Source organism: Balaenoptera musculus, chromosome 17 (assembly GCF_009873245.2).
Source record: "Balaenoptera musculus isolate JJ_BM4_2016_0621 chromosome 17, mBalMus1.pri.v3, whole genome shotgun sequence".
NCBI classification, from domain to species: Eukaryota; Metazoa; Chordata; class Mammalia; order Artiodactyla; family Balaenopteridae; genus Balaenoptera; species Balaenoptera musculus.
In genome coordinates this window covers 824,601-847,547 of record NC_045801.1, presented here as the reverse complement: position 1 = coordinate 847,547, position 22,947 = coordinate 824,601, and the positions used below count along the sequence as shown (strand labels likewise).

The 22,947-nt window shown below is 64.6% G+C and overlaps 2 protein-coding genes across 19 annotated transcripts in view; one reads left to right on the top strand and one right to left on the bottom strand.

Annotated features, from left to right (window-relative positions):
- Positions 1-2,072, top strand: part of IQANK1 (IQ motif and ankyrin repeat containing 1) — a 12,799-nt gene extending 10,727 nt beyond the window's left edge. The window contains 5 exon segments of the mRNA XM_036830915.1: positions 165-306; positions 519-947; positions 1,040-1,133; positions 1,214-1,348; positions 1,406-2,072. Coding sequence (XP_036686810.1) covers positions 165-306; positions 519-947; positions 1,040-1,133; positions 1,214-1,348; positions 1,406-2,072 — 1,467 coding nt within the window.
- On the bottom strand, positions 2,063-22,947 carry SCRIB (scribble planar cell polarity protein). 18 transcript variants are annotated; one of them, XM_036829969.1, is made up of 38 exons: positions 22,716-22,945; positions 21,386-21,503; positions 21,199-21,277; positions 21,019-21,108; positions 20,861-20,917; positions 20,697-20,760; positions 20,531-20,605; positions 20,318-20,462; positions 19,796-19,914; positions 19,384-19,583; positions 19,111-19,277; positions 18,904-19,034; positions 18,675-18,809; positions 17,649-17,816; positions 16,749-17,141; positions 15,942-16,004; positions 15,370-15,459; positions 14,849-14,926; positions 13,638-13,961; positions 13,466-13,546; positions 13,128-13,382; positions 12,715-12,825; positions 12,322-12,615; positions 12,039-12,218; positions 6,281-6,391; positions 6,154-6,201; positions 5,918-5,992; positions 5,510-5,590; positions 5,057-5,119; positions 4,133-4,468; positions 3,881-4,040; positions 3,648-3,792; positions 3,366-3,551; positions 3,113-3,255; positions 2,998-3,035; positions 2,799-2,873; positions 2,521-2,572; positions 2,063-2,442 (listed from the first exon to the last, which is right to left on the bottom strand). In XM_036829969.1, exons 1-38 carry the CDS (start codon positions 22,872-22,874, stop codon positions 2,297-2,299), a joined length of 5,235 nt encoding a protein of 1,744 aa, XP_036685864.1. In that variant the 5' UTR covers positions 22,875-22,945; the 3' UTR covers positions 2,063-2,296. The 18 variants fall into 18 exon arrangements, with proteins under 18 accessions (XP_036685864.1, XP_036685866.1, XP_036685878.1 ...); XM_036829971.1 differs by having other exon boundaries at positions 2,063-2,572; positions 4,133-4,249; positions 4,385-4,468; XM_036829983.1 differs by lacking the exon at positions 5,510-5,590 and having other exon boundaries at positions 4,133-4,249; positions 4,385-4,468; positions 22,716-22,944.

The following is a 22,947-nucleotide window of genomic DNA, read 5'->3' as shown; positions in this document are numbered from 1 at the left end:
CCATGATGGTCAGCGCTTCGGGGCTCATCCCTGGCCAGCTGTGAGGGCCACATTTCTGTGAGTCGGTGTCCTTTTCTCTGAAGTGGGAGTGTAACAGCATCTCCCCAGGTCAGGCAGGACACAGAACACACCCTGGGCTTTTGACCACTGTCCTCTGTCGCTAGGTGGCCTCGCTGGACGCGGTGGTCAGCATGCTGCAGTGCTGGGACCCGAGCCTCACAGATGCCATGCTCCAGAACATGGAGGCCCAGCGGCAGCGCCGGGGCCAGGAGACCAAGCAGCACACGGGGGCGGAGGCCAAGTGGTGCTGAAGAGGGGGGTGGGGGTGGGGGGAGGCGGCCAGGAGCTCCTCTGACCCGCCTCCCCCCACCCCAGCATGAACCTCAAAGTGCAACAGCTGCCCAAGGAGCAGCAAGTGTCACCAACACGTGTGCAGCCAGCCCCCCGGAAGGAGCCGGTGGGAGGAGGGAGAGCTGGGTGCTGAGAGGCGCCCCTCGAGCCCCCAACCTTGTCCGGAGGGCTTCAGCCGGCCCCGCCCCCCCCCCCCAACCAGCAGCAGGCCTACCGCGAGCTCAACCCGAGGATCGAGGATCGAGGATCGAGGAGCACAACAAGGGTTAACGGAGGGGCGCGGGCATGGCTGAGCTCACTCGGCAGGTTGGCTACTCCCCCTCGGCCCAGACTCCCAAACCCGGGGTGTCACCTTCCCGCAGCCGCGTGGCGGGGGGGGCGGGGCGGCCCCCCTCCCAGCCCCTTCCTTAGGGGTCCCGGCTGCGCCCGGCAGGCGGGGGTGGGGGTCCGGCCTTGCCCTGAGCGGAGCGTAGGGCCCCTCCTCCAGGCCGTCAAGGACGCGGAGGCCCGAGTGGACAGGCTCCGGTAGGAGTCCCAAAAGGCGGAGGAGACCCCGGCCCTGGCCAGGCTGGAGTGCGGGGGGCGGGCCCAGGAGGGTGGGCGGGGCTCGGGCTGGGGGCCAGAGGGGCCCGGGGAGGGGGATCGGGCGCCGAGCCCTCCGGTTGGCCCCCCACTTACATCCCCACAGGGGAGGAGGAGGCGCCCGGGCTGAAGTGTCAGGTCACCGAGCTCCACGACGTGCTGTTGAAGGACGTGGGTGATCGCATCCGCGCTGACTGCAGGTCATTGGTCCCGGCCGGCGAGGGGCGAAGGGTGAGCCGAGGCTTCGGGCCGACGGCGGTGACCTAGCGGCCACCCCCAGGTGGCCTCTTGTCATCGACCCTTCGGGCCAGGCGGCCACCTTCCTGCGCTACCAGGACACCAACTATGTGGACACCGTGAACCCAGACCACCTGAGGCCGGAGAGGATCAGGCTGGCGCTGCTGGGGGCGCTCGGGTGAGGCTGGCGGAAGGCGGGGCGCCCCGGCCCTCCCCGCCCCCGCCCTCCCCGCAGGTTCGGGAAGCCGCGGGCGTCCGACCTGCGTGAAGTGGACCTGTTCTCGGCGGCGCAGCGGCAGCTGGAGGCGGTGCAGCTGGGCCTGGCGCAGGAGCTGCTGGGCCTCGGGCTGCTGGAGCGGGAGAGGAACCTGTCGCCGACCGACCGGCCCGAGTACAGCCCCAGCCAGTGCCAGGAGGCGCGCCTGGGGCACTTCCGCCTCTTCTCCGGCACCGCCGACCGACCGGCCCGAGTACAGCCCCAGCCAGTGCCAGGAGGCGCGCCTGGGGCACTTCCGCCTCTTCTCCGGCACCGCCGACCGACCGGCCCGAGTACAGCCCCAGCCAGTGCCAGGAGGCGCGCCTGGGGCACTTCCGCCTCTTCTCCGGCACCGCCGACCAACCGGCCCGAGTACAGCCCCAGGGCGCCGGGTCCGCGAACGTGCACGCGTCCGCGTCAGGGCTCTGGGCGTGCGCCGTGCAGGGGAGGGGGCCGGCCGGGAGCCCCAGCTGGGGTACCCCGGCCGGCGGGCCCAATCAGTTCCTCCCGCTGTGAGGCAGTGCACAGTCGGGGCGACGTGGGAGCTCGTGGTCCCCGCACCGGCCCCACATTTGGAGGAGCAGAAGGGGTGGGCGTTGGTTGTGCCGGCGGGTGGACAGACAGACAGACTAGAGGTAAAACGTAGTCAATTTTATTCTCCTTAAACCACAAAATAGAGTCTTTGGTTGTACAAACATCACTAGTTACAGTCTCGCCAGGAGGTCCCGGCTGGGGAGGGGGCAGTTAGCGGCCAGAACTCCTGAGGGGACCTCTTTAAAATGCTAATGGCCAGGTTAAAAGACTCGAGGCAAGGGCGGTGTTGGAGCTGGCAGGGCCCCCACCCCAAGTCGGGGGAGGTACCCTGACCCTCTAGGAGGGCACCGGGCCCAGGCCCCGGCGCCCCGGCCGGACGGCGCGGCGGCTGCTGCACAGGGCCACCTCCTCGGGGCCCACGGCGCCTGGAGAAGGCCTGCCCAGAAGCACCATGGCCACCTCTCCATCCTCCTCTGGCAGACCTGGCCGACGGGGGCAGGGAGTGAGCTGATGGGCCCTGGGCACCCTGGGAGCACCCGGGGCCGCGCCTGCCGACTCACCAGGGCTCGGAGACGGTTCCAAGGACCTCAGCTCCTCAGCAAAATCTGGAGACTGTCATGGGGAGAAGGGCTGCTCAGGGCTCCGCCCCGGACCTGCCTGAAACCACCCACCTGAGCCTGGGTGGGTCCCTGTTGAGCCCTGGCTGGAGGATGGGGGGTGGGCCACAGAGAGACAGGGAGGGTGCCAGAGGAGGGGACAGGGCTGGGTGACAGGCACAGCAGAAAGGTGGCAGGAGCTGGTTGGGCTGTCTTGCAGAAGGGCCAGGAGGGCCCGGTACCTGCATGTCAAAGACAGGTCTGGAAGAGGGGAGGGCTGCAAACACCCTGTAGTCAAACTTCCTCCCAGACAAGGCCTTGAAAGGACAGCGTGCGGAGAGAGGTACAGAGCGTAAGAAGAAAGAGGGGTGGGGGAGTCTGGATCCCTGCCCCCCACCAGGGGAGGAGTGCAGGGAAGGGTGACAGCCATTGGTTCCTCACCAAGCGTCCCGGGGAGGTGCCGGTCTGGAGGCCGAGGTCTGGAGGGACAAGAAGTGGACGTCGGGAGAGGTCCGCGCCGCAGGCTGAGCCCCCCGCCTCCCCACGACGCACAGACCTTCCAAGGGGGTGGGTGACGGGGTGGGCGCGGGCGAGGGGGCCTCGGCCAGGCGCTCCAGAGGCCCCCGCTTGCTTCGGCCCTCCTGAGACTTGCTGAGGACCATCTGTGCGCGGAGGGCGTCCTGTTCCAGAGACTTCATCCTGCGGGCAGGGGAGCGGAGGGCGGGCTGGGCAGGGTCGGAGGGCGGGGAGGGGGCGAGGCGGGGGAGGGGGCGAGGCGGGGGAGGGGGCGGGGCGGGGCGGGGCCTCACCTGGCCGCCCTCCACAGCGCGCGCTTCTCGGCCTCCAGGGCGCGGCGCTCCGCCGGGGACAGGGTCCGCTCAGGCGCTGGCAGCTCCGGGCTCTGCACGCGCAGCCGCTCCTGGTGGCGCCGCTCGGCCTTGGCCGTCCGCACCGGAGCGCTGCCTCCCTGCGGCGGGGGGGACGCGGGGCCAAGCCTGGGCCGGGCGACAGGAGAGCCGGGTGGAGGGGCGCCGCGCGGGCGGAGAGCGGGGAGGGGGCGACGCTGGGGGGCGGCCCCTCCCCCCGCTCACCCTGCGGCGGGGCCCCGGCCGGCCCAGGGCAGCTCCTCCTCGGGCTCCTCGTCCTCGGGGGCCTCGCCTTCCATGCGCCCCGTGTCCGCCGCGTCCCCCGCCGCCTCGCGCAGCATCTGCGTCCTCTTCTGTTGCAGCTTTCGGGCTTGGGGGGGGGTAGGGGAGGGGCGGGTCAGGCCGCGAGCCGGTGCTCCCCTCCCCGACCCCCCCCCCCCACCCAGTCGGCTGCTCACCTTCCTCCTCCTGCATCTTCCGCAGGTCGTCGGCACCCACCAGCGACACGCGCTTAGGGGGACCCCCCGTGTGGGGCACCCGCACCTCCAGCTCGAAGTACTTCTGCCGCTCGCGGAAGGACAGCTGCTCCGGGGAGGCCGTGGGCCCAGGCGTGGGGGGCTGGGGAGAGCGCGCCCTGAGAGCCGGTCCCTCGGGTCTCGCACCCCGGCAGGAACACGCAGCAGGGGACCGGTGGGCCGCCCACCACCTACCTGGGCAGGGGCCTCCAGGGGCGGGTGCAGGCCAGGCACGGCAGCGAAGGTCCTATACGCCTGCTTCACGTTGGCGGGCAGCTCGTCAGGGGAGGGCGGGGAGGGCGGGGAGGGGGGCTGGCGGACGGGGCACAGTGAGCTGTGTGGTGGCAGCTGTCCCGGCTGCAGCCACCACCCGTCCCACCACCAGCTGTCCTTGCTGACTGCCTCCCCTCCTGCCCCCCCCCCGCCCCCAGGGGTCAGGGCACTCACGGATTGGGGATCACCTCTGCCCCTGAGGGCTGGGGAGCCCCTTGGCCAGGCCTGAGCCACTGGCTGGATCACCCCAGGCTTTGTCTGCAAAGGGCAGATGCAGGGGCCAGAAGGAGGAATCGGTTCAGGTGAGGGGATGTGAGGATGGGGGGGAGGGCGGGGAAAAAAGAGAGATGGAGCCAAGGTGGGCGGCTGGGTGGGTGTCCAGGGTGTGAGGCCAACACTCACCCATCTGCTGTGTCGGGAAGGGGCAGAGGCTGGGAGCTGGGCTCCAAGCTGGCACTTCCAGTGCCCACCCCGACCCTGCCACCAGGCGAGAGGGGGGTGCCCACGGCCTGGCCCTCCCCATACAGCAGAACCGGGGAGCCTCTGCAAGCAGGTGGGGGTGGGGGCAGGGCCAAGCTGGCCCCCAGGGGCTCCCAGACGGGAGGACGGATGGGGGTGAGGCCGCCCTGACCACCCACAGCCCATCTGCCCAGGGAAGCCACAGGAGCTCCCCAGCCCCACGCCACCCAGCTCTGCCAGGAAGGGGCCCACAGGTTGTGTCCTCAAGAGTGACGGATGGCAGCTGGGGGGAGGCGCTGTCCCCTGGCAACCCCCTTCCCAGAGGAGGGGGCTCTGCAGGCAGCACCCCTCTGGAGTCCTCCACCCTCCCACCCCGTGTGCACTCACCTGCTGGTGGCCAGGGGAACAGGGGGCCTCAGTCATCTTCCCGCCGCTTGCCCCAGACGGCACCTGGAGGAGCCGAGTGGTGGGTGGGACGAGGGCTGGGCAGGGCTGGGGCCCCACAAGGAGGACCTGGGGGGTGGGGTGCTTGCTTTGGTAGCAGAGGCTGGTCCTCAGCTCCCTGACCTGACCAGCCCAGGGAACATCCCGAGACAGGCGGGCTTTCCCCACAGCGGGGCCACCCACCCTCCCCGTGAGCCGCAGAGATCCATGAGCCAGGGAGGCCCCGACCGCTGCCAGCCGCCCCTGCAGCTGTGCCCCTTCTTGGTCAGAGGACACTGGGCTCCCACCCATCCTGGGGACTTCCTGCTCTTGCCTGTTTGTGGCCAAGGGAGGGAGGGTCTTCACAAAGCCCCTGAGCGGGCTCCCTCAGCCCCCAGGCCCCACCCGGCCTCTCACCCAGCGCAGCCTCCCCACTGCAACTCCTGGAGCCTCCTCCCGACCACTCACGGTCGGTCCTGCGGGGTCTCCCAGCAGCAGCTGGTGGGGCACACCCTCCGGGAGGGGTTATTTCTAGCTTTTGGGAGAGGAATGAGAAGCACACGCCTCCCGTCCGGCGTCCCCACCCCCAGCTGGGAGCGCTGGGCCTCCTCGCCAGCCACGGTCTCCGGGGCTCCGGCAGCTGCTCCAGCCCGTCCTCCCCACCGTGGCTGGGGCCCGATCCCACCCTGACCACTCCGGTGGCCTCAAGCTGCCCCTGCCCTGCAAGGGTCTCAGGCGGAGGGAAGGAGGTTAAGACGGGGGCAGGACTGACGGACAGGTAAGCAGACAGAGGCCAGGACAGGGGTGTGACAATCAGGGACTGACCCTCTGCACATTGCCGGCGCTGGGTGTGGCGGCCAGGGCACGGCAGTCCAGCTTCAGGCTCTCCAGGCTCCGACCCTGGGGAGCAGAGTGGACACAGGGCTACCAGGGGCTGTGCCTGCCGCCGAGTGTGGGACGCGCAGCTGCGAGGAGGGCGGGGTGGGCAGCCAGAGCTCGGAGCCACGGGCCCGCGTGCGGAGAAGCCCACCGTGCAGGGCAGGGACAACCCGGACACTCACCATGGCCTCCGGCCCCCTCTGTGGGGTCTGTCCAGGCAGCTCCTTCTCCTGTGAGCAGAGACAGTGGTCAGCACCGACGGCCTTAGGCTCCCGAGCCCTGGGGCTGCTGGCTGCAGGCGGTTCTGACCTTGCCGGGGCCCTCGGGGCTCAGCTCCCGGTCGATGGAGGAGATGCTTTCCAGGCTGTTCCGGCGGCCAATGCCCGCTGCAAAGGGGTTGGCGATGACGCCTGGGGACACCTGCGGGAGGAGCGGGCTGAGTGACCACACGTACCTGAGGTGGCCTCTGGGGGCGGGCTCTGTGAGCAGCGCCGCCGCCCACTCAGGACGCCACGCCATCATCCTGTCTGTGACTCGGGGCACCCACAGGTCACGTCTGTACACTGCGTGCACCAGAGGATGTTCTGATGCGGGGCAGGATTCCCAGGCGGTGACGCTGGGCCATGGGGCGGAAAAGGCTGGCCACGTAACAATCAGCCCGGGGAGCAAAGAACCGACGACGAGATGGCGGGGGTGGGGCGTGGAGCAGCAACGTGGCTGACGGCACAGAGAGGGACTGAGGCGGAAGTCCAGGCGGCAAGGAGGCCAACACTGGTTCTCACACCAGAAAAGTCTGTTCGAATATGGAAGAGCTGATCCGTGGTGTTGACTGGAATGAGTGATAAAGGCATGATGTGAACACACGCTTTTCCAGAACTACAGAGATAATCGCGGATGCAAACGTGCCTACATTCACAGGTGTGATTCCAGCCAGAGAGGTCCTGAGACCATGACACCCCGACAGCTGTGGGCATGCCCAGGGCCCAGATTCTGGCTTCTAAGTATCACTTTCCACTAAAGGAGCCAGTGCTCCTGGGTGGGAAAGTATGAAATGACCCCAGACATCTTGTGCCAGAAAGTAAGCTGCTTAAAGGAAGGTGGGTCACGCTAACAGGGCCAGGGCCAGCCAGAAGCCTCTCTCATCAGCCAAGTCTGGGGTGGCTTGAGCAGCAAAATCAACAGCAGTAGTGACAAACTATCACCCGTGAAGTAAAATGGAAACTGGCAAATCTATGCTAAGGAAGAAGGGAAAACCCCTCGTCAGGGCAGGAAGCCGCCCAATACATGTGGAAGGAACAACGGGGACGGCGCACAAGCTACCACCAGGGACCGAGGCATGGACAGCAGCGGGGCTGATCCTTGCGGGGAGCCCAGCGAAGAGGAGGGCAGTTACACAGTCTCACAGCACCTCCCCACAAAGCACCTGTTAATTTCAAGGGGAAAGAGTCACTTTGCGGTGGAGCAACCCGGAGACGCCCCCGTGGAGAGGGTCACTGACGGGACACCGCCATCCATGCGTCCTGGTGGGAGGCCCTTGAAGACAGTGTCACCTCTGTGATAACCCTGCCAAAAAGGCATCCACTGAAGCCCGTCCTGAGGAAACACTGGACAGACCCACAGCGAGGGCTGTTCCACACAGTGGTGGCCTGTGCTCGTCCGAAGTTCAAGGCCAGAGTCAGGGAGACGTGAGCAGGCGTGGTAACCAGACACCCGCATGCCCCCGACCGTGGCCTTTGGCGTTGCCCCAAGACCGCTGGTGGGACGCACAAGGGGCCTCTGAGTGAGTGTTCTTGACGCTTTCCTACAACTTTAAAATTATTTTATATACTTGCTTATATCTTTCAGAAATAAAGAATGGCAGGAGAAAGCAACACTAAGGCAGATGATGGCCTGTGGGGCGGAGACGGGACTGATTCCTCAAGGTGCGTGTCCGTAGTTTTGGCTTTGGGGCCACATAAGACTTATAATAAGAAACATCTTTTAAAGTCATCTCTAAAAACGGAAAACAAGTAAGCCTAACTGTATGTCAAGTTGGCAGTAGAACAATTCAGAGAATTATTTAAAGTGACTTAAACACACAGTATTTTGACTGTGCCTCCTCGGTGGATAAACCCTAAGGACATGAAGAAATTTAAGATGCTATTAATGGGGACTTCCCTGGCGGTCCAGTGGTTGGGACTCCATGCTCCTAATGCAGGGGGCCCAGGTTCCACCCCTGGTCAGGGAACTAGATCCCGCATGCTGCAACTAAGAGCCTGCGTTCCACAACGAAGATCCCACATGCAACTGCAACTGAGACCCGGTGTAGCCAAATAAATTAAAAAAAAAAAAAAAAAAAAAAAGATGCTATTAATGGTTTCATTATTAGTAATAATATTGATATTGCTTTTTGAAATTATAATTATGGTAATGTTATTTAACTTACTGAAACAGTTTTTAAGATGAGAAAAATACAAATATAAAATCAAAAAAGTCAAAACGCTGTAACCTTAAATATGAATTGAAAGTAACAGTACAAATTCATGATTTTTCTCCTTCCAAAAATATCCACTTCCCAGGATTCATGTGCCGCAGAGGCCCAGAAGCAACGACAGCTCAGAGCCACAAGCACCAGGCCAGTGACAGCTCTGAACCCCACGCCCAGGGCTGGGGCAGGAAATACATGGACACCTGGTCACACCAGAGAGCAGGACGCTAACGAACGACAGGTGTCACACTCAAAGGACACGGGAGCCACACTGCCCAACGAGGACGGCACACCGAGAATACACAGACCCTAAAAACAAAGACAGAAAAACACCTCTGTAGCCATCTTTGGGCTTTTCCAAGGCACCAGCTTGTTATTTAAAAAATCAACAAATGAAAGGAAAGAATCAAAGTATTTATCACACCTCTCCTGTATAAAATCTTATTTTAGGATTAAAAAAATAGCTGATAAAGAAAATTTCTTCCTTACAGAAAGGTCAGTAGAATAACTAAAAGCAACAGATGTAGAAGGAGTAACTGAAGCATTCTTCCTTAGAGCAGTAATCGAGGAAATACTGAAAAAGAAAGGCAGTCTTGATCAAAATCCTAAAGCTGGTTACTTGAAAAGTCCGTTCAAATACACAGGACTTTGGTGAGTATGATGAAAAGGAAGAGGCAACAGAAATCAGATCAAAAAGGTGACAGGACCACAGAAGAGAAGAGGCGGAGGAGAGAGAACACCCCCAACCTTGCACCAACGTGCTGAGCACTACAGCGAGGAGGCGTCCTGGGAGGCGCACGGCGGCCCCCGAGGCCCTGCAGCCGGAGACCGGCCACCAGCGCCGTCCGCTGTACAGGGGCCCCCAGGGGCTGCGGCCCAAGGGCAAGACAGGCAGGTACTGACGACAGTCCGCCCCACACCGGGCAGAGCGCCGCGGGGGAGGGGCAGGGCGCGGGCTGACGCGAAGGTGGGTCTGCAGAATCCAGTCAGAGTTCGGGGAAATGGCCGCAAACTCTGATGCCTACAGGGGTCGAACGGGTCAATGCAGATGAGTCAGGTGGGCCGAGGTTAAGAGAAATGGGGGTGGGGGGACGAATGGTGTTACCCCTTTTCCTTTCAAGCACCAAGCCAGCCAGAGGAAACCTGTGCGCTGAGCCTCAACCCCAGTTGGCACAGGGCTGTAAAAACCATCAATGAAGGGACTTCAGAAAACTCAACACCCACTTCAGAGAATAATTCTTACAGGTTATAAATGGAAACAGCCCTCCATATTAAAAAAAAATGTTACATAAACTACAGCCTGGAAGTCGGCACAAGGGAAGGCCACTGGCCACCACCACCACCGGGTCCCGGGGGGGACGGAGGGGCCTGACCTCCCAGGAAAAGGGGACCCGCAGCCACCAATCGGGCCGCACGCAGGGCTTCCGCTAGGGGATGAAAGAAAGTCACTGACGAGAATAAGGAAACGAGCAACCTATGAATGTGCTTGGGGAAAACTTACACAGTCAGAGATCAAAGCTAATCCCTGAGTCCCAACCAACTTTTGTTAGGGAACTTGGCAGGTCCATTTAGGAAACACATGAAAACAGACTAAAACTTTTCAAAAGAAGAAAAAAAAGTGGGTGACTTCACCGGTTAGGTCTTGAAACACAGTCTAAAGTGGCTATACTGAGGACAGCAGCATTGGCCCAAGAGCGCGTCCGGCTCCCCAGGGCCCCATCCTGGGCCACAGGAATGCGGATCTGACCCACAAGGAAGTCAGATTTCCCCAAATCAGTGGGAGAATGACAGACGTTTTAGTGCATACCATTGGGACAAAAGATCCATTTGCTTGAAAAGCAATTCCAGGTGGATTACAGAGCTGTATGTTTTCTAAAAAAGTGCTTTGACAATCTTGCAACAGAGAAGATTTTCCTAAGCAAAAACCAAACCCAGAGATCATAAAGAAGTTTGGAAGACTTAATTCATAGAAGTCTCCATTTCTGTAACCCCAGAGAGGCCATTCCTAAACAGCAAAAGACAAAACCACTCATGCCCTATGTAATAAAAGACTGAAACTTACAACACAAAGGAGCAACTGCAAGTTACAGGAGTTACATGAATTAGTGACTAAAGACAAACTCCCAAAAGGAAAAGGACGAGGAAACGAGATGGCACTGCCTGCCAGGTCCCACAGACACAGAAGCTGGTGCTGCCTGAGGCTGGGAGGGGCTGGGAGACAGGGCAAGCCTGTGGCCTCTGGCCCAGCACCCACTCTTCCAGGACTCTTTCCTGCAGAAACTCCCCCCCCCCGGAGCATAAAGATGGGCTCCTGGGCGCTCTGGCTGGTAACACAGCACAGATACAGCAACACTGGAGAGAAGGCCAGATGCAGGAAGTCAAAGAACAACCAGCAGAACACAGTGAAGGCCCCCTGTAAAGTCTGGAACACACCAGCCCCTACCCTTTACCATGAAGCTGTATTTATTCTCTTTCTTTGTACAAAAAGCTTTAAAATAAGTAAACGTATGGACTAAAACACTTAAATACACGTTTTAATTAAGTAAAGGCAAAGCCTTCTCTGGAAACCTGAGAGAGACTGCTCCCCAGAAACGACAGGGTTCCAGTGACTACACAAGAGATGTGGGCACGGAAGCCAGCAGAGGGTAGCCCCAGGACCCCGGGAGTGGGGCCTCCAGCCCAGCATCCAGCCCTGGAGCAAAGAACACGAATGCAGAGTCCTTCCCCGTTCAGGAGACAACACACAGAATGAGGGTGATCCCTCCCCGGCAGCGCAGGGAAAGTGGGGCAGTAAGTCACCATCCCAAAGATCCACTGCAGGCCAAACCAAGGTGACTGCCCCATCGCAGAGGCTGTGCCAGCAAGGGCACCCTCGGGGTGGAGCTGGCAGCCACTGCAGGTGACGAGCCTTCGGAGGCCCGGGCGGGCATCAGCTTATGCCGGGGGCCCGGGGACAGACGTGGAGAAAACAAAACGGAAAAGAGCAGGACAGCGGGACCCTCCCGAGCAGAGGGGACGCTGAGGCTCGGAAGCCAGGCCTGTCCAGGACACAGACCGGGCCAGGCACCAGGCCTCCAGAGCCCAGACACTCTCCAGGGGGCTAGGAGGGAGGACAGCTGGGTTCCGCCACGGGCCCACCTGGGATGGGGGGATCCTGGGTGCCGAGCTCCCTGCTGAGGCGCTGCCAGGAAGAGCAGGACGGCGCCTGGGCCAGCAGGATGGGGTCCTGTGCGAGTCTGCAGGGAGGCCGTGTGCCCGGCTCTGCGCCATCCTGCCCTGGCCCAGCGGCCACACAGTACAGGTACTGCTCACCTGGAGGCAGGTGACTCAGCCTTTTCTTTCAAGACACGACCAGGCCGTCTGTGCACATGCTTCGTCCAACCTGGGCCAGAGTCTCCACAGGCCATGAGCGGTGGCCAAGACCAGGGCCCGGCACCGCCCTGGTCACCCCTGGGGCTGACTCACGATGGCCGAGCGCTTCCCAGGCTTGGAGGCGGAAAGGGTCAGCTCTCCCGGCCCGCACAGGGTCAGGTCACCGGGACCCCTCCAGGGAAGGACCCAGTCCCCGTGGCAGAGCACCGGCCGGGCGGGGGCACTGACCTCGGGGGCGCTGGTGTCGAAGCCATCACAGACAAGCACAGTCAGGGTGTCGCCCACGCTGCGTAGCAGCTGCACGGCTTCGCCGTGCGTCAGGCCCAGCAAGCTCTGCTGGTTCACCTCCAGCAGCCGCAGCCCCACCCGCAGGCGGCCATCTCGCCCGGCTGCTCCCGTGGGGCTCACCTGTGGGGAGACCCGGCCCCAGAGCTCAGGACCAGCCCATGCCGGAGCCCCCTTCTGCCCCGAGGAATGCAGGGGAGCGGGGCCGACGAGGCGGGGCGCTCACCTTGGAGATGAAGATGCCCTCGTCCGTGGGGTCACAGGGGTTCCCTGCGTGGCCCTTGGCGCCCCCACGGATGCTGATGCCCAGCTTCTCTCCAGGGGCCTTCTGGATACAGAGCTCCCGCATGCCCGGGGGCGGCGGGTCCCTCCGCACGAGCAGGACCAGCTCCAGGCAGGGCCGGAGCAGGGCGCTGACCGCTTCCTGGTGGGTGGCGTCCCGCACATCCTGCCCATTCACTCCCAGGATGCGGTCCCCAACCCGCAGGCCGCTGCGTGCAGCCAGGCCCCGGGGGAGCACCTGTTGGGGGAGGGTGGTGCACAGTGGGCTGGGGCTCCGGCTGCCCTGTGCTTGGGCTGGGCCCCCTGTGCACAAAGATGCCTGCGGGATCCGCTCTACCTTAGAGATGAACACGCCGGGCTCCTGGACACCAAATGGGTGGCTGGAGTGGTCGGAGCCCCCGACAATGCTGAGCCCCAAGGGGCCCCCAGCTCTCGGCAGACAGATCTCCTGGGGACATGGAGGGGTGGGAGGGGTGGCTGGAACAGGCCTGGCAAAGTACCAAAGGGGCGCTTTCCAAGCCCAGAGAGTGTGTGGGATCAGGGCGCTCCACTGCAGGGAGGCCGTTTGGCGGCGCACAAGAGACCACAGGAGGAGGAGACCCGCTACTGAACGATGCCCCGGTGTCCTGGAGCCGCAGAGGGTGTAAGTACTTGCTTTCCCACCGGTGCGGCTAGCACCCCATACCTAAAGCCGTGTGGACGTGGAGGAGGGGGCCGGGGGGTGGTTAAGGGTGGGGACTGGGGTCTCACCTCCACTGGGTACGGCCCCTCCAGGGCAGCGGCCAGCAAACTGGGGGCCAGCCTTAGCGGCCCAGGCTCCCCAGGGGTGGCAGTGGCCACGGTGGTGGTGGTAGCAGCAGGGGGTGGGGGGGAGTGTGGTGGAGGACCGGGGGCAAGTGGCCCCCCGGCCTCCCGTTCCAGCAGCAGGGCGATGGTGGGAGAGGCAGCGGTCAGCAGGGAGACAGCGTGGTCGTGCCTGGCCTCCGTCATGTCCACCCCGTTGATCTGCAAGAGTGTGGCCAGTCAGGGGGCCCCATGGGGTGAGTGAGGCAGCTGGGTAATGGGAGAGCCCCTCTGCCCCCACTCACGGAGAGGACGCGATCGCCGACCTGCAGGGTGCCCGCCCGGTGGGCGGCGCCCCCCTCAGCAATGCGGGAGATGAAGATACCCTGCAGGAGGGAGGGAAGGAGAGCTCTGTACCGCGGGCTGGCCTGGTCCTGCCCCCCAGCACCCCTCCCTGGCCCCGCCCACCCGCCTCACCGGGTCTCCAGCCCGGTAGGGTGTGGAGCCTTTCCCCCCAGCGATGCTGAAGCCCAAGCCCTTCTCGCTGCGCACGAGGCAGGCCACGTGGCGCTGGCGGAGGGGCCCGGGGGGCTCGGGCTGGAGCAGGGGCAGGCGCAGGCCGCCTCCCCACCGCTCCCGGGGGCTGTAGTCGTCCTCAGGCCGCAGAGGCGTGACGGTGACCGCGTTCTCGGGCTCCACCATACGCTCCCGCCACAGCCGCATGTGCACCGTGGTGCCCGCCCCACGCAGCGCCTCCACGGCCTGCTGGTGCTCGGCGTCCTGCAAGGCCACGCCGTTCACCTGCAGGCCACAGTGCTCGTCAGGGCAGGCCCCTCTACGGGTGGGCAGGCAGAGCAGGGGACAGGCCACAAGGCAAGTGGTGGGCCGTCACTGCCCCTGCTTGTGGGCACTGGCTATCTACGAGCCCACCACCTGTGCAAGCCCAGGGCCAGGGTGCCAGCAGGCCGAGAAGAGCAGGCGGAGGCCCCTTCTGCTGGTCCACACCTGGCTTCCCAGATCTGGAAACCCCTGCCACGTTCTCATCTGAGCAATCCCACAGCCAAGCGTGCCCGTGGTTTCTGGGCTTCTGGCCCCTTGCCTCCACCCTGACCCTGACTCAGGCTCTCCCAGACATCGGGGTACAGCAGTTCCTCCATAAAATTCGGGAGTAGGAGCAGCCCCGCCTGGCCCTGCAGCCTTCTGTCCACTGGCCCCCCTGCCCCGTGGGCCGGGCACGCTGCCCCCAGACCCTGCCCTGTCGTGGCAGCTGTGAGCACCGGCACGTGGCCTCCCATGATGAGCTCACCTGCCAGGGCTGGGTGGCCAGGTGCACAGGCAGGGGCTCCAGTGCAGGAACCAACCCGCCACCCAGACGTGTTAGAAGTCTGAGCCCCTCCTAGACCAGCCCTCAGGAGCGGATTCCTCCTTGAGATCTCTGCTCCTGGCATGGCCAGAGCCCCACCCCACCAGGCCTCCTGCCCAGACGGGGGTCTCTGCCTCAGGGGCTGGCATCTGGGCCCCCTGAAGCTCTGGCTAATGAGCTGCACGCCTCACCAGGGGTCCTGTGCTTGGGGCTCTCAGGAGAAGAGCTGGCTGCGGGAGAAGCAGCCGAGCACCCGACAGCCAGGATGTGAGGCCCCGAGAGCCCAGTACTTCACTCGGACAGGGGCCGGGGGCTGCCAACTCACCTCGAGGAGCTTGTCGCCTACTCGGACCCCAGCCTGAGCCGCAGGGCCCTCCTCAGATACCCGGGAGATGAATATGCCCTGGAGAATAAATAAGAACTGAGCCCGAGAGCACAGGCAGAGACCACGGAGGGGCCTCCACCCTGCCCTTCTGGGGGAGGGGCCCTTGGCAGCTTTGCGAGGCCCAGAGGCCCCCCAATCTGGGCTGCAGAGACGCCCAAGGGTGCGGGAGAAGCAGAAGTGGGCCTGGGGTGGTCAGAGGGGCTGGGCGCGGGCCGTCGCGAGGTCCCGGGTGTCAGGGAGTGAGAAGGTGCCGGTCAAAAGCTTCCAGACAATTTTGACCCCATGCCTAGCACAGCGGCAACTAGCGAAAGAAGGCGAGGCTGAAGAAGACTGCGGGCAGACGGGGCAGCCCCGACCTCCAGATCCCCGTTCGTTCTCTGGGGGACGGGGACCCCAGAGTCCTCAGGACCACCAAGCGGCGCAAGCAGGACAGAGTGGGCAGGGCAGCAGCGGCTCCTCACCTCGTCGTCGCCCTTGTAGGGGGTGGAGCCCTTGCCGCCCGCGATGCTGATGCCCAGGCCCCCCGTCTGCCGCACAATGGTGAGCATCAGCTGGAAGCAGAACAGACACACGGTGTCCAAAGAGGGCTGAGGGAGCGAGGCTGCCGGTGGACTCAGCGGGAGGCGGGGAGGGCCCAGTCCCCTCCGGCCACCGACCACCTCTCCCAGGGCTGGCTCGGGCCACAGAGGAGCTGGACGGGGCGGGTGATGCCGGGGCTTGAGGGAGTACAACCCGGAGAGAGCCCTCGCCTGAGGGTGACGAGGCTGCCTAACAGTGCCAGGGCCGGGGTGCCGCAGGCAGGGAGGTGGGAGACGCCCAGCACCCCCCCGAGATCGGCCACCCTCACCTGGAGGCCAGCGCCCTGTCCCCCCCATCTGTGCCAGAGGGCCGTCAGGCGCCCCAGGCCCTGGCTCTGAGGCGGCAGGAGGAGGCCTGCGCAGGAGCGGGGGAAGGAGACGCAGAGCCCGCAGCCCGGGAAGCGAGGCCAGCGGCAGCCTGGGGTACAGAGCACAGAGCGCAAGCGAGTACAGACCTCTTCTTCCTCAACGCGAGCGGGCTCTATCAGCAGGTTATTGGCCTGGTCAAACGACACCCCCTGTCAGGACAGGACCAGCAAGGGCATGCAGGTCAGCCACGCCCAGCCCCGCCACCGCCTCGCCCGGCCCCACCGCGAGCAGGAGAGAGAGAAAAGACCACACCAAGCTCCCACAGCCTGAGTGCCGGGCCCTTCCTGCCTGTGCCTGTGCCTGTGCCTGGCGCTGCCCCCAGGCGCGGGGTCCCCTCCAGTCTGGAGGCCTGGCTGCTTCTGCCAACCTGCCAAACGGGGTCACAGGGGGGCACCACCGCGGGCTGAGCCTAGGCCTGACTGTCCCGGTTTTGACTGTCCAAAGTCCCCTCAGCTGTCACAGCATCGTGCCGCCGTGCTCAGGGCAGAATCACTGACGCCGCAGACACAGGGGCGCTGCGGCAGAGGGGCAGCCCACGGAGGAGACCGGACCCCAGGAGCCCCGTGAGAGCCACCTGAGGACCAGGACAAGGAGGCGGGTGAGGGCCCCACGGCTGGCCTGAAGGCCAGCCCTCAGGAGAGCCAGGGAAGGCAGAGGAGCCCGGGCAGAGAAGGAGTGGCCGCCAGAGCCCTGGGATGGGGCTGCGAGGCCAGCAGGGAGCTCTGGGTGGAGTCAGCAGCCAGCCTGGGGAGGAGGGCGGGCAGGTGGGGACAGGCACCTCCCTCACCAGCTGGTTTCAAGACACGGGCCTCGAGTGTCACCTGAGATCCCGCCAGCGCGGACCAAGGGGCCTGGCCGGCCCGGCTTGGGCTGGCGCGTGGGGTTAGACCCACCTTGACAGAGGGCGCAGAGGCCACGGCCTCCTCCCTCTCCTCCTCCTCCTCGTCCGCCTCCTCGGCTCCTGCCGCTGCTTCCTCCTCCTCCTCGTCTTCCTCTTCCTCCTCCTCCTCGGCTCGAGGAGCCCAGGGCACGTGGGGGCCATTGTGCCAGCCCCCAGACCCTACTGGGCCCTCACTATCTGGCTGTGTCCCCTGCAGCAGGGCCACCACGGCCTCGGGCTGGGGCAGCTTGGAGATCTTGAAGTGCTTCTTGTAGTGGGGCGTGTCCTTGCGGATAAGCCTCTGTCTCTCACCCGGCAGGGGCCAGGGGGCCTCCAGCTGCCCCTCCTCGCTCTCGCCATCCTCCCTGGGCAGGAGCAGCGTGTCCTCCGCGAAGCGCACTGTGGGCTGCGAGAGGCCGAGCGAGAGGACGTCGGTCTGGCCCAACCCCACTCGGCCCAGGGAAGGTGGCAGCAGACAGGGGCTCTGAGAGGCTCCCCACCGCTCGGATCAGAGAAGGATGGGGATCGGGGCGCCAGGAGGCTCTGCCCACCCCGTGCACTGTGCTCTCAGCAGCCTGATGCTGGGGTTCCCGTCAGGGCCACGATAAAGGTCCCTCGGGGGTCTGAGAACAACCCAAAAGGGGGATGTGAGGCGGTGACGGATGTGGGAGGGCAGGGCCCATGCCAAACTTGGCCATGGGGTGGAGGCCCTCACCCCTGCCTGGGGTAGCATGGCTCCTGCTGGGCTCCGCATAGGAAAGAGCACACCTGCGGGACCCACCTGCACCTTGACTGGTCCTGACAGCAACCTGCTCGGCAAGGAGGGGGGGCGGGGGGGGGGCCGGGGGCCGGGGGGGCAGGCCCACCCCGGCAGGCCCACCCCTGGGCAAGCAGTCTCCAAGGCCAGGCTCACCTCCTCATAGATCTCCTCTACGACCTCCTCCTGGGTGGTTGGCGTGGATTCCTGCTGGCTCGGCCCCTCCACCTCGGCCAGCGGGCCCTCGGGCTCACCCTGGGAGGCTGTGCTGGCAGACAGGTGCGAGTCCGCACTCAGGCCAGACTCGGTGCTCAGTCTCTTCTCCTGTGGCGGGGTCAGGTGGTGGGTCAGGCCGCCTACCGGGGGACTCCACAGTGCAGGCCACTCACCCCGGGGCTCCCTGCTGCCTGACCACAGCACCTCGTGGGCTCCCCCTCCCAGCTGCCCCTACCCTGCAGGGAGTGGAATCTGTGCTCAGCCCTCTGGGGTGCCCACTGTCCCACCCCCAGGGAAGCCAAGCTCCACCAAACAGCTATGGGCACACAAAGCCACTGTTCTGTGTTGCGGACCCTCGAAGGTCTTGCGAGTACCCACGATGACACCAGCACGGGGAAGGGCAGGCACCCCCACGTGAGCGCGCCTCTGTAGACGAGCTGCGGCAGCTTCCCAGGGGGGAAGGCTCTGTGTCACAGACACAGGCCCTGCCACTTGTCCCCCAGGCACCAGCTGCCCTGCTGTACCCCGGGGGCCCTGAAGCCTCCCCTGACCCTGCTACCAAAACTCCTGAACGAGTGGAGTTAGGCCTGCCTGGTTCTGGCCCCAGCCCCCTTCACAAAAGCTGACAACATAGGCGCCCAAGAAAGACGCCACAGGGCACGGGCCCACTACTCGGTCCCCTCTGCCAAGGACCCAGCTGCCTCTGGCTCCTCTCTTGTAGCTGCCCGCACGTCCACGCCACACGGCCCCCCGTGTCTGCCCGGCAGCCCTCGGTGGAGGCGGCCTGCTCTGCGGGAGGGTGTGGGCGCTTGGCCCTGAGCCGCCCCACTGCAACCTGGAGCCTCTCCTGGCCGGTTCCCCATGCCCACAGCGGGACCCGGAACCCTGCACCCAGCCTGGGGCTCCCGAGCAGGAGAGCCCGTAAGGCGGGCATCCCTCCCGCGCCCCGCGGGTCCCCCCAGGCACCTCCTCCGAGGGCGGGGGTGAGGGTGAGCGCTGTGCGGAGTCGGGCCTGCAGGAGGCGGCTTCGCTTCGACGCTCCACACCCCTCTTCATCACCTTGAGCTCGCTGGGGTGAGGCGTAGCCCGACGCTGCAGGCCCTGCAGTGGGCACAGGGGTGAGGGGCGGGGCGGGGCCGGGGTCAGGCGGGGGTGGGGAGGAGGGAGCCCCCCGGGGACCCCACCCCCCCCTTACCCGTTTCTCGGCAGCGGCTTCCTCTGCGTCCTCGTCGCCCGTGGGGGCCTCCAGGAACTGGATGACGCTGACGCGGCTGAGCGGGGCGTCACCCCAGCTCTCCGAAGGGCTGCTCCGCGGCCCCGGGTCCTCTGCGGAAGCGCGCATCAAGGGGAAGCCCCGCCCCGCCCGAGGCCACGCCCCATCCCGCCCCCCCCAGCAACCTACCGAGGCTGGGCAGGGGCTGCTGGGGCAGCAGGTAGCAGGTGAGCACCTTCTCGCCGGTCTGGGCATCGTCCTCAGTCTGGAACCGAAGCATGGGCTGCGCCTGGTTCTCCGCCAGCCACAGGGCCTTCAGGTTGAGGTGCGTGAGTGCGAACGGCAGACTCTGCAGACTGGGGGCCGGGGGCACGGTTAGCTCCGGGTGGGGGAGGTGGGGGGGCACAGCGGGCACGGTCAGCTCAGTGGGAGCCAGGCCGGGCAGGCATGGGGGCTACTCACCGGTTCCCAGCCACATCCAGCACATGCAGCTCGGCCGTGTGGGCGAGCTCCGGCGGCAGGACAGCCAGGCGGTTGTCCCTCAAAGAGAGGACGCTGAGTGCCACGCAGCCCCCAATCTCAGGAGGCAGTGCCTCCAGGCGGTTCCGGTCCACGTTGAGGTTGGTCAGCTTGCTCAGCTTCCCCAAGGAGCGGGGCAGGGCCTGGCCGGGAGGAGGGAGGGTCGGAGATAGCAGAAGCCCCCAGGTAGCGTGAGGAGGGAGGTGAATGCTCTCGGGGGCCGGTCTCTGCCCCTGCTCTGGGGCCCCGACCCCTCCAGCCGCAGGTCTCCCGCCACTCTGCACGCCTCCAGACGTCCCCCCCTCTGCATCCCATGCTAACTCTGAAGCCAGCCACCAGCGGGGCTGGGCCCCACCGTCAGCAGGTTCTCCGTGAGGATCAGCTCTGACAAGTTCTCACAGTCCCCAATGGCCTCCGTCACCTCGCAGAGGCGATTCTGGTCTACCTTCAAGATGGACAGCTGCTTCAGCTGACCTGGCATTAGGAAAACACGGTGACGGGGCTCAGTGAGGCAGGGAGCCCAGCCACCCACACGACTGAAACAGCCTGCCCCTCACCCTGCCTCCTGTGCCTCGAGAACACTGAGAGCTCACCCCCCAACCCTTGCCATCCTGCTGCCAACCTGACCACGCCCACCAGCTCCCACGCACCCGCTGCCCCCGACCTGCCATCGTGCCCTCACGAGCTCACCATCCCCACTTGCCACCACAAACTGCCTCAGCTCCTCAGGAACAGCACCAGCCATCCCACTCCGGCCTCAGGCCAGTCTCCCCCTCCTCAGGGCTGTGTCCCAGGACCCAGCAAAATCAGGGTCCTTACCCCAGGACCCCTCTCTAGACCTGGGTTCACCACCAGCCACACCCCTCCCAGCACTAACCAATGCCGTCAGGAAGCCGCTGCAGCAAGTTCTGGGAGAGCAGCAGGTCGGTGAGCAGCACCAGCCCCCCGAGTTCCGCAGGCAGCTCCTCCAGCCGGTTCTCTGACACATCCAGGCACACCAGGCGCCGCAGATTCCCGAGTTCCTGGAGGGAGGTGCAGAGAGTCAGGGGACGGACAAGCGTGAAGCGGGCGCAGCCACACCCTCACTCACCGGGGGCAGGGCTGACAGCTGGTTCCGGTCCAGCCACAGCTCACGCAGGTTGGGCAGGGCCCCCAGGGTGTCAGGCTGCAAGAAGAGACAGGGACAGAGTGACGGCCAAGGCTCACTTACCCTGCCTGGCCCCGCCCCACCCACAACAGCCCCGCCCTCTCCACACCAGCACTTCCAGATCGTTGCCTCCCAGATCCAGCTGTTCCAGCTTGACCAGGAAAGACAAGGACCTGCAGAGAAAACAGAGCAAGTTCTGTCGTGGCCACACGGCCCGTGGTCCCTGGGGCCAAGAGGCCTAGGCCGGCCGCTGGCAGGGCCAAGCCCACTCACGCAGGCAAGGACTTGAGCAGATTCTCCCGGAGCTCCAAGGTCACCAGGTTGGCAAGACTGAAAAAGATCAGGGCGGGGCGTGAGAAAGGCAGGACGGTGGGGAGAGGTGCAGGAACAGGGCTCTACTGAGCCCCCCCACCCCCCAAGAATGCACTCACTTGCCCACGTCCCCAGGTAGCGCCTGCAAGGACACATCATTCAGGGCCAGATGAGCCAGGCTGCGCAGCTGAGTGAAACCTTCGGGGAGCCTAAGTGGAGCAAGGGGTCCTCAGATGCCCAGGCAGAGGCTGCAGGACCTCCCAAGCCCCACTACCACCCCTGCCACGGCCACCACCCACCTGGACAAAGGATTCCCACTGAAGTCTGCAATCTCCAGGGCTTTGCAGAACTTGATGCTCTCGGGGATCTCAGGGATGTCTGTAAGGAGAGAGGGGTCACCATGGAGAGATGCCCACAGCCTCCAGGAGCTCAAAGCCCTTCCTGCCACCCTCAGATTCCACCCCAGACCCGCCCCAGGCTCCACACCATTCCGAGACACGTCCAGCTCCACCAGTTGCATGAAGTTGGCCACCTCAGGGGGCAACCGCTGGATCTCGTTGTCACTCAGGCCCAGCTTGCGCAGGTTCAGCAGCCGAAAAAAGGGCTGTGGGCAAGGGGGTAGGGTCAGGGGTGATGGGCCCTGTAGCAGAAGACCCCTCCCTGCTCCAGGCCACACAGGAACCCCGGGTCCTGTCCCATCACCCTGGTCTGCAGTGAGAAATGCAAGGAAACAAAAACAGATACACACACATCTTCCCGCACTTCTGACTCGTGTCACCTCACAGTCATCCCCCCCCCATACAACGCCGCCACGTGACTTACCTTACACGTTCAAGTCTTAGCTGGAAAGTCACTTTTTTTTTCTGACCTGATGAGTCCCTTTTCCCTGTGTTCCCTCAAGGCTCCACCCACCACCTGAATCACCTCTTCCACCCACCCAGCAAGTGGGCCCTCCAAGGCCTGTGGTGGTTTCTGCTACTGCACCCCAGCAACCACCCCAGCCTGAGCCCGTGACAAGAATTTGGCAACTACCAAAACAAAGTATAATGAAAATAGGAGAGGGCCACAGATACGGGCCGCATGCATGCAGGGGCTGCAGGCGACGTGTGGTGGGACCTGGAGATGACCGTGAGGAGCCCTGGTCCAAGCCCAGAGTGGAGCCACACCCTTTGTGGCACGCAGCCCCCAAGCATTAGGCCACTTTGCACCCCATCTCCAAAACGGAAATCCTTTTGTGGCCTGCTTCCTTTAACCTCCTCTCCCAAGTGGCCTTAAGAGGAGAAAAATAAGTTGTCCAGAAGGAACAAGGCAGCGGGAAGTAGACGCACTACAGACCTGCCAGGAACAAGCACCTCAAGACGACTGCCCCTGACCCCACCCCAGCACCCAGGAGGAAGGGAAGAGCAGTCCGGACAGAAAGCTGGCCTCCCCACCTCCAGAGCAGTCCAGCAAGTTCCTATCCGTCAGTCACGCCGGGTTCACCTTCCACCCTGATGCACTCCAACCCCATCCACCTTCCCCCACGGCTTTCAATCTGCAGCTCCTCCTCTAGGCTGTGACCATCCCCATCCCCGCCCCCAGGCAGGCACCTGATGACCGCTGCCACCTGGTGCCAGCGCCGGCGGTGGATGAGGAGGGTGGGGCTGGCCGGGGTGGGGCTCTGGCCAGTAAGAACCATCAGGGCCGACTGGAGACTGCGGTGTCCCGCCCGGGCCAGCGCCTGCTGAGGGCTCAGAGGAGCGGGCTGTCGCAGCCAGGCCGACCCCAACGACCCGGTGCGAGGGCTGGGCCGGCGGCAGGTCCAGCGGCCACTCACCTTGGGCAGCTCACGCAGCTGGTTGGCGTCGAGGAGCAGCTCCTCCAGGCTGCGGCTGTAGCGGTAGATCTCCTCGGGCACGGCCTGCAGCGAGCAGTGCCGCTTGTCCACCGACTCCACGTGCCGGTTGCAGCGCCACAGCGGGATGCACTTGAGCATGGTGCGGGCGGGCGCGGGCTCAGGCGGCGGGCGGGGGGCGGGGCTCGGCCCGCATGAGCGCCGGGCCGGCCCG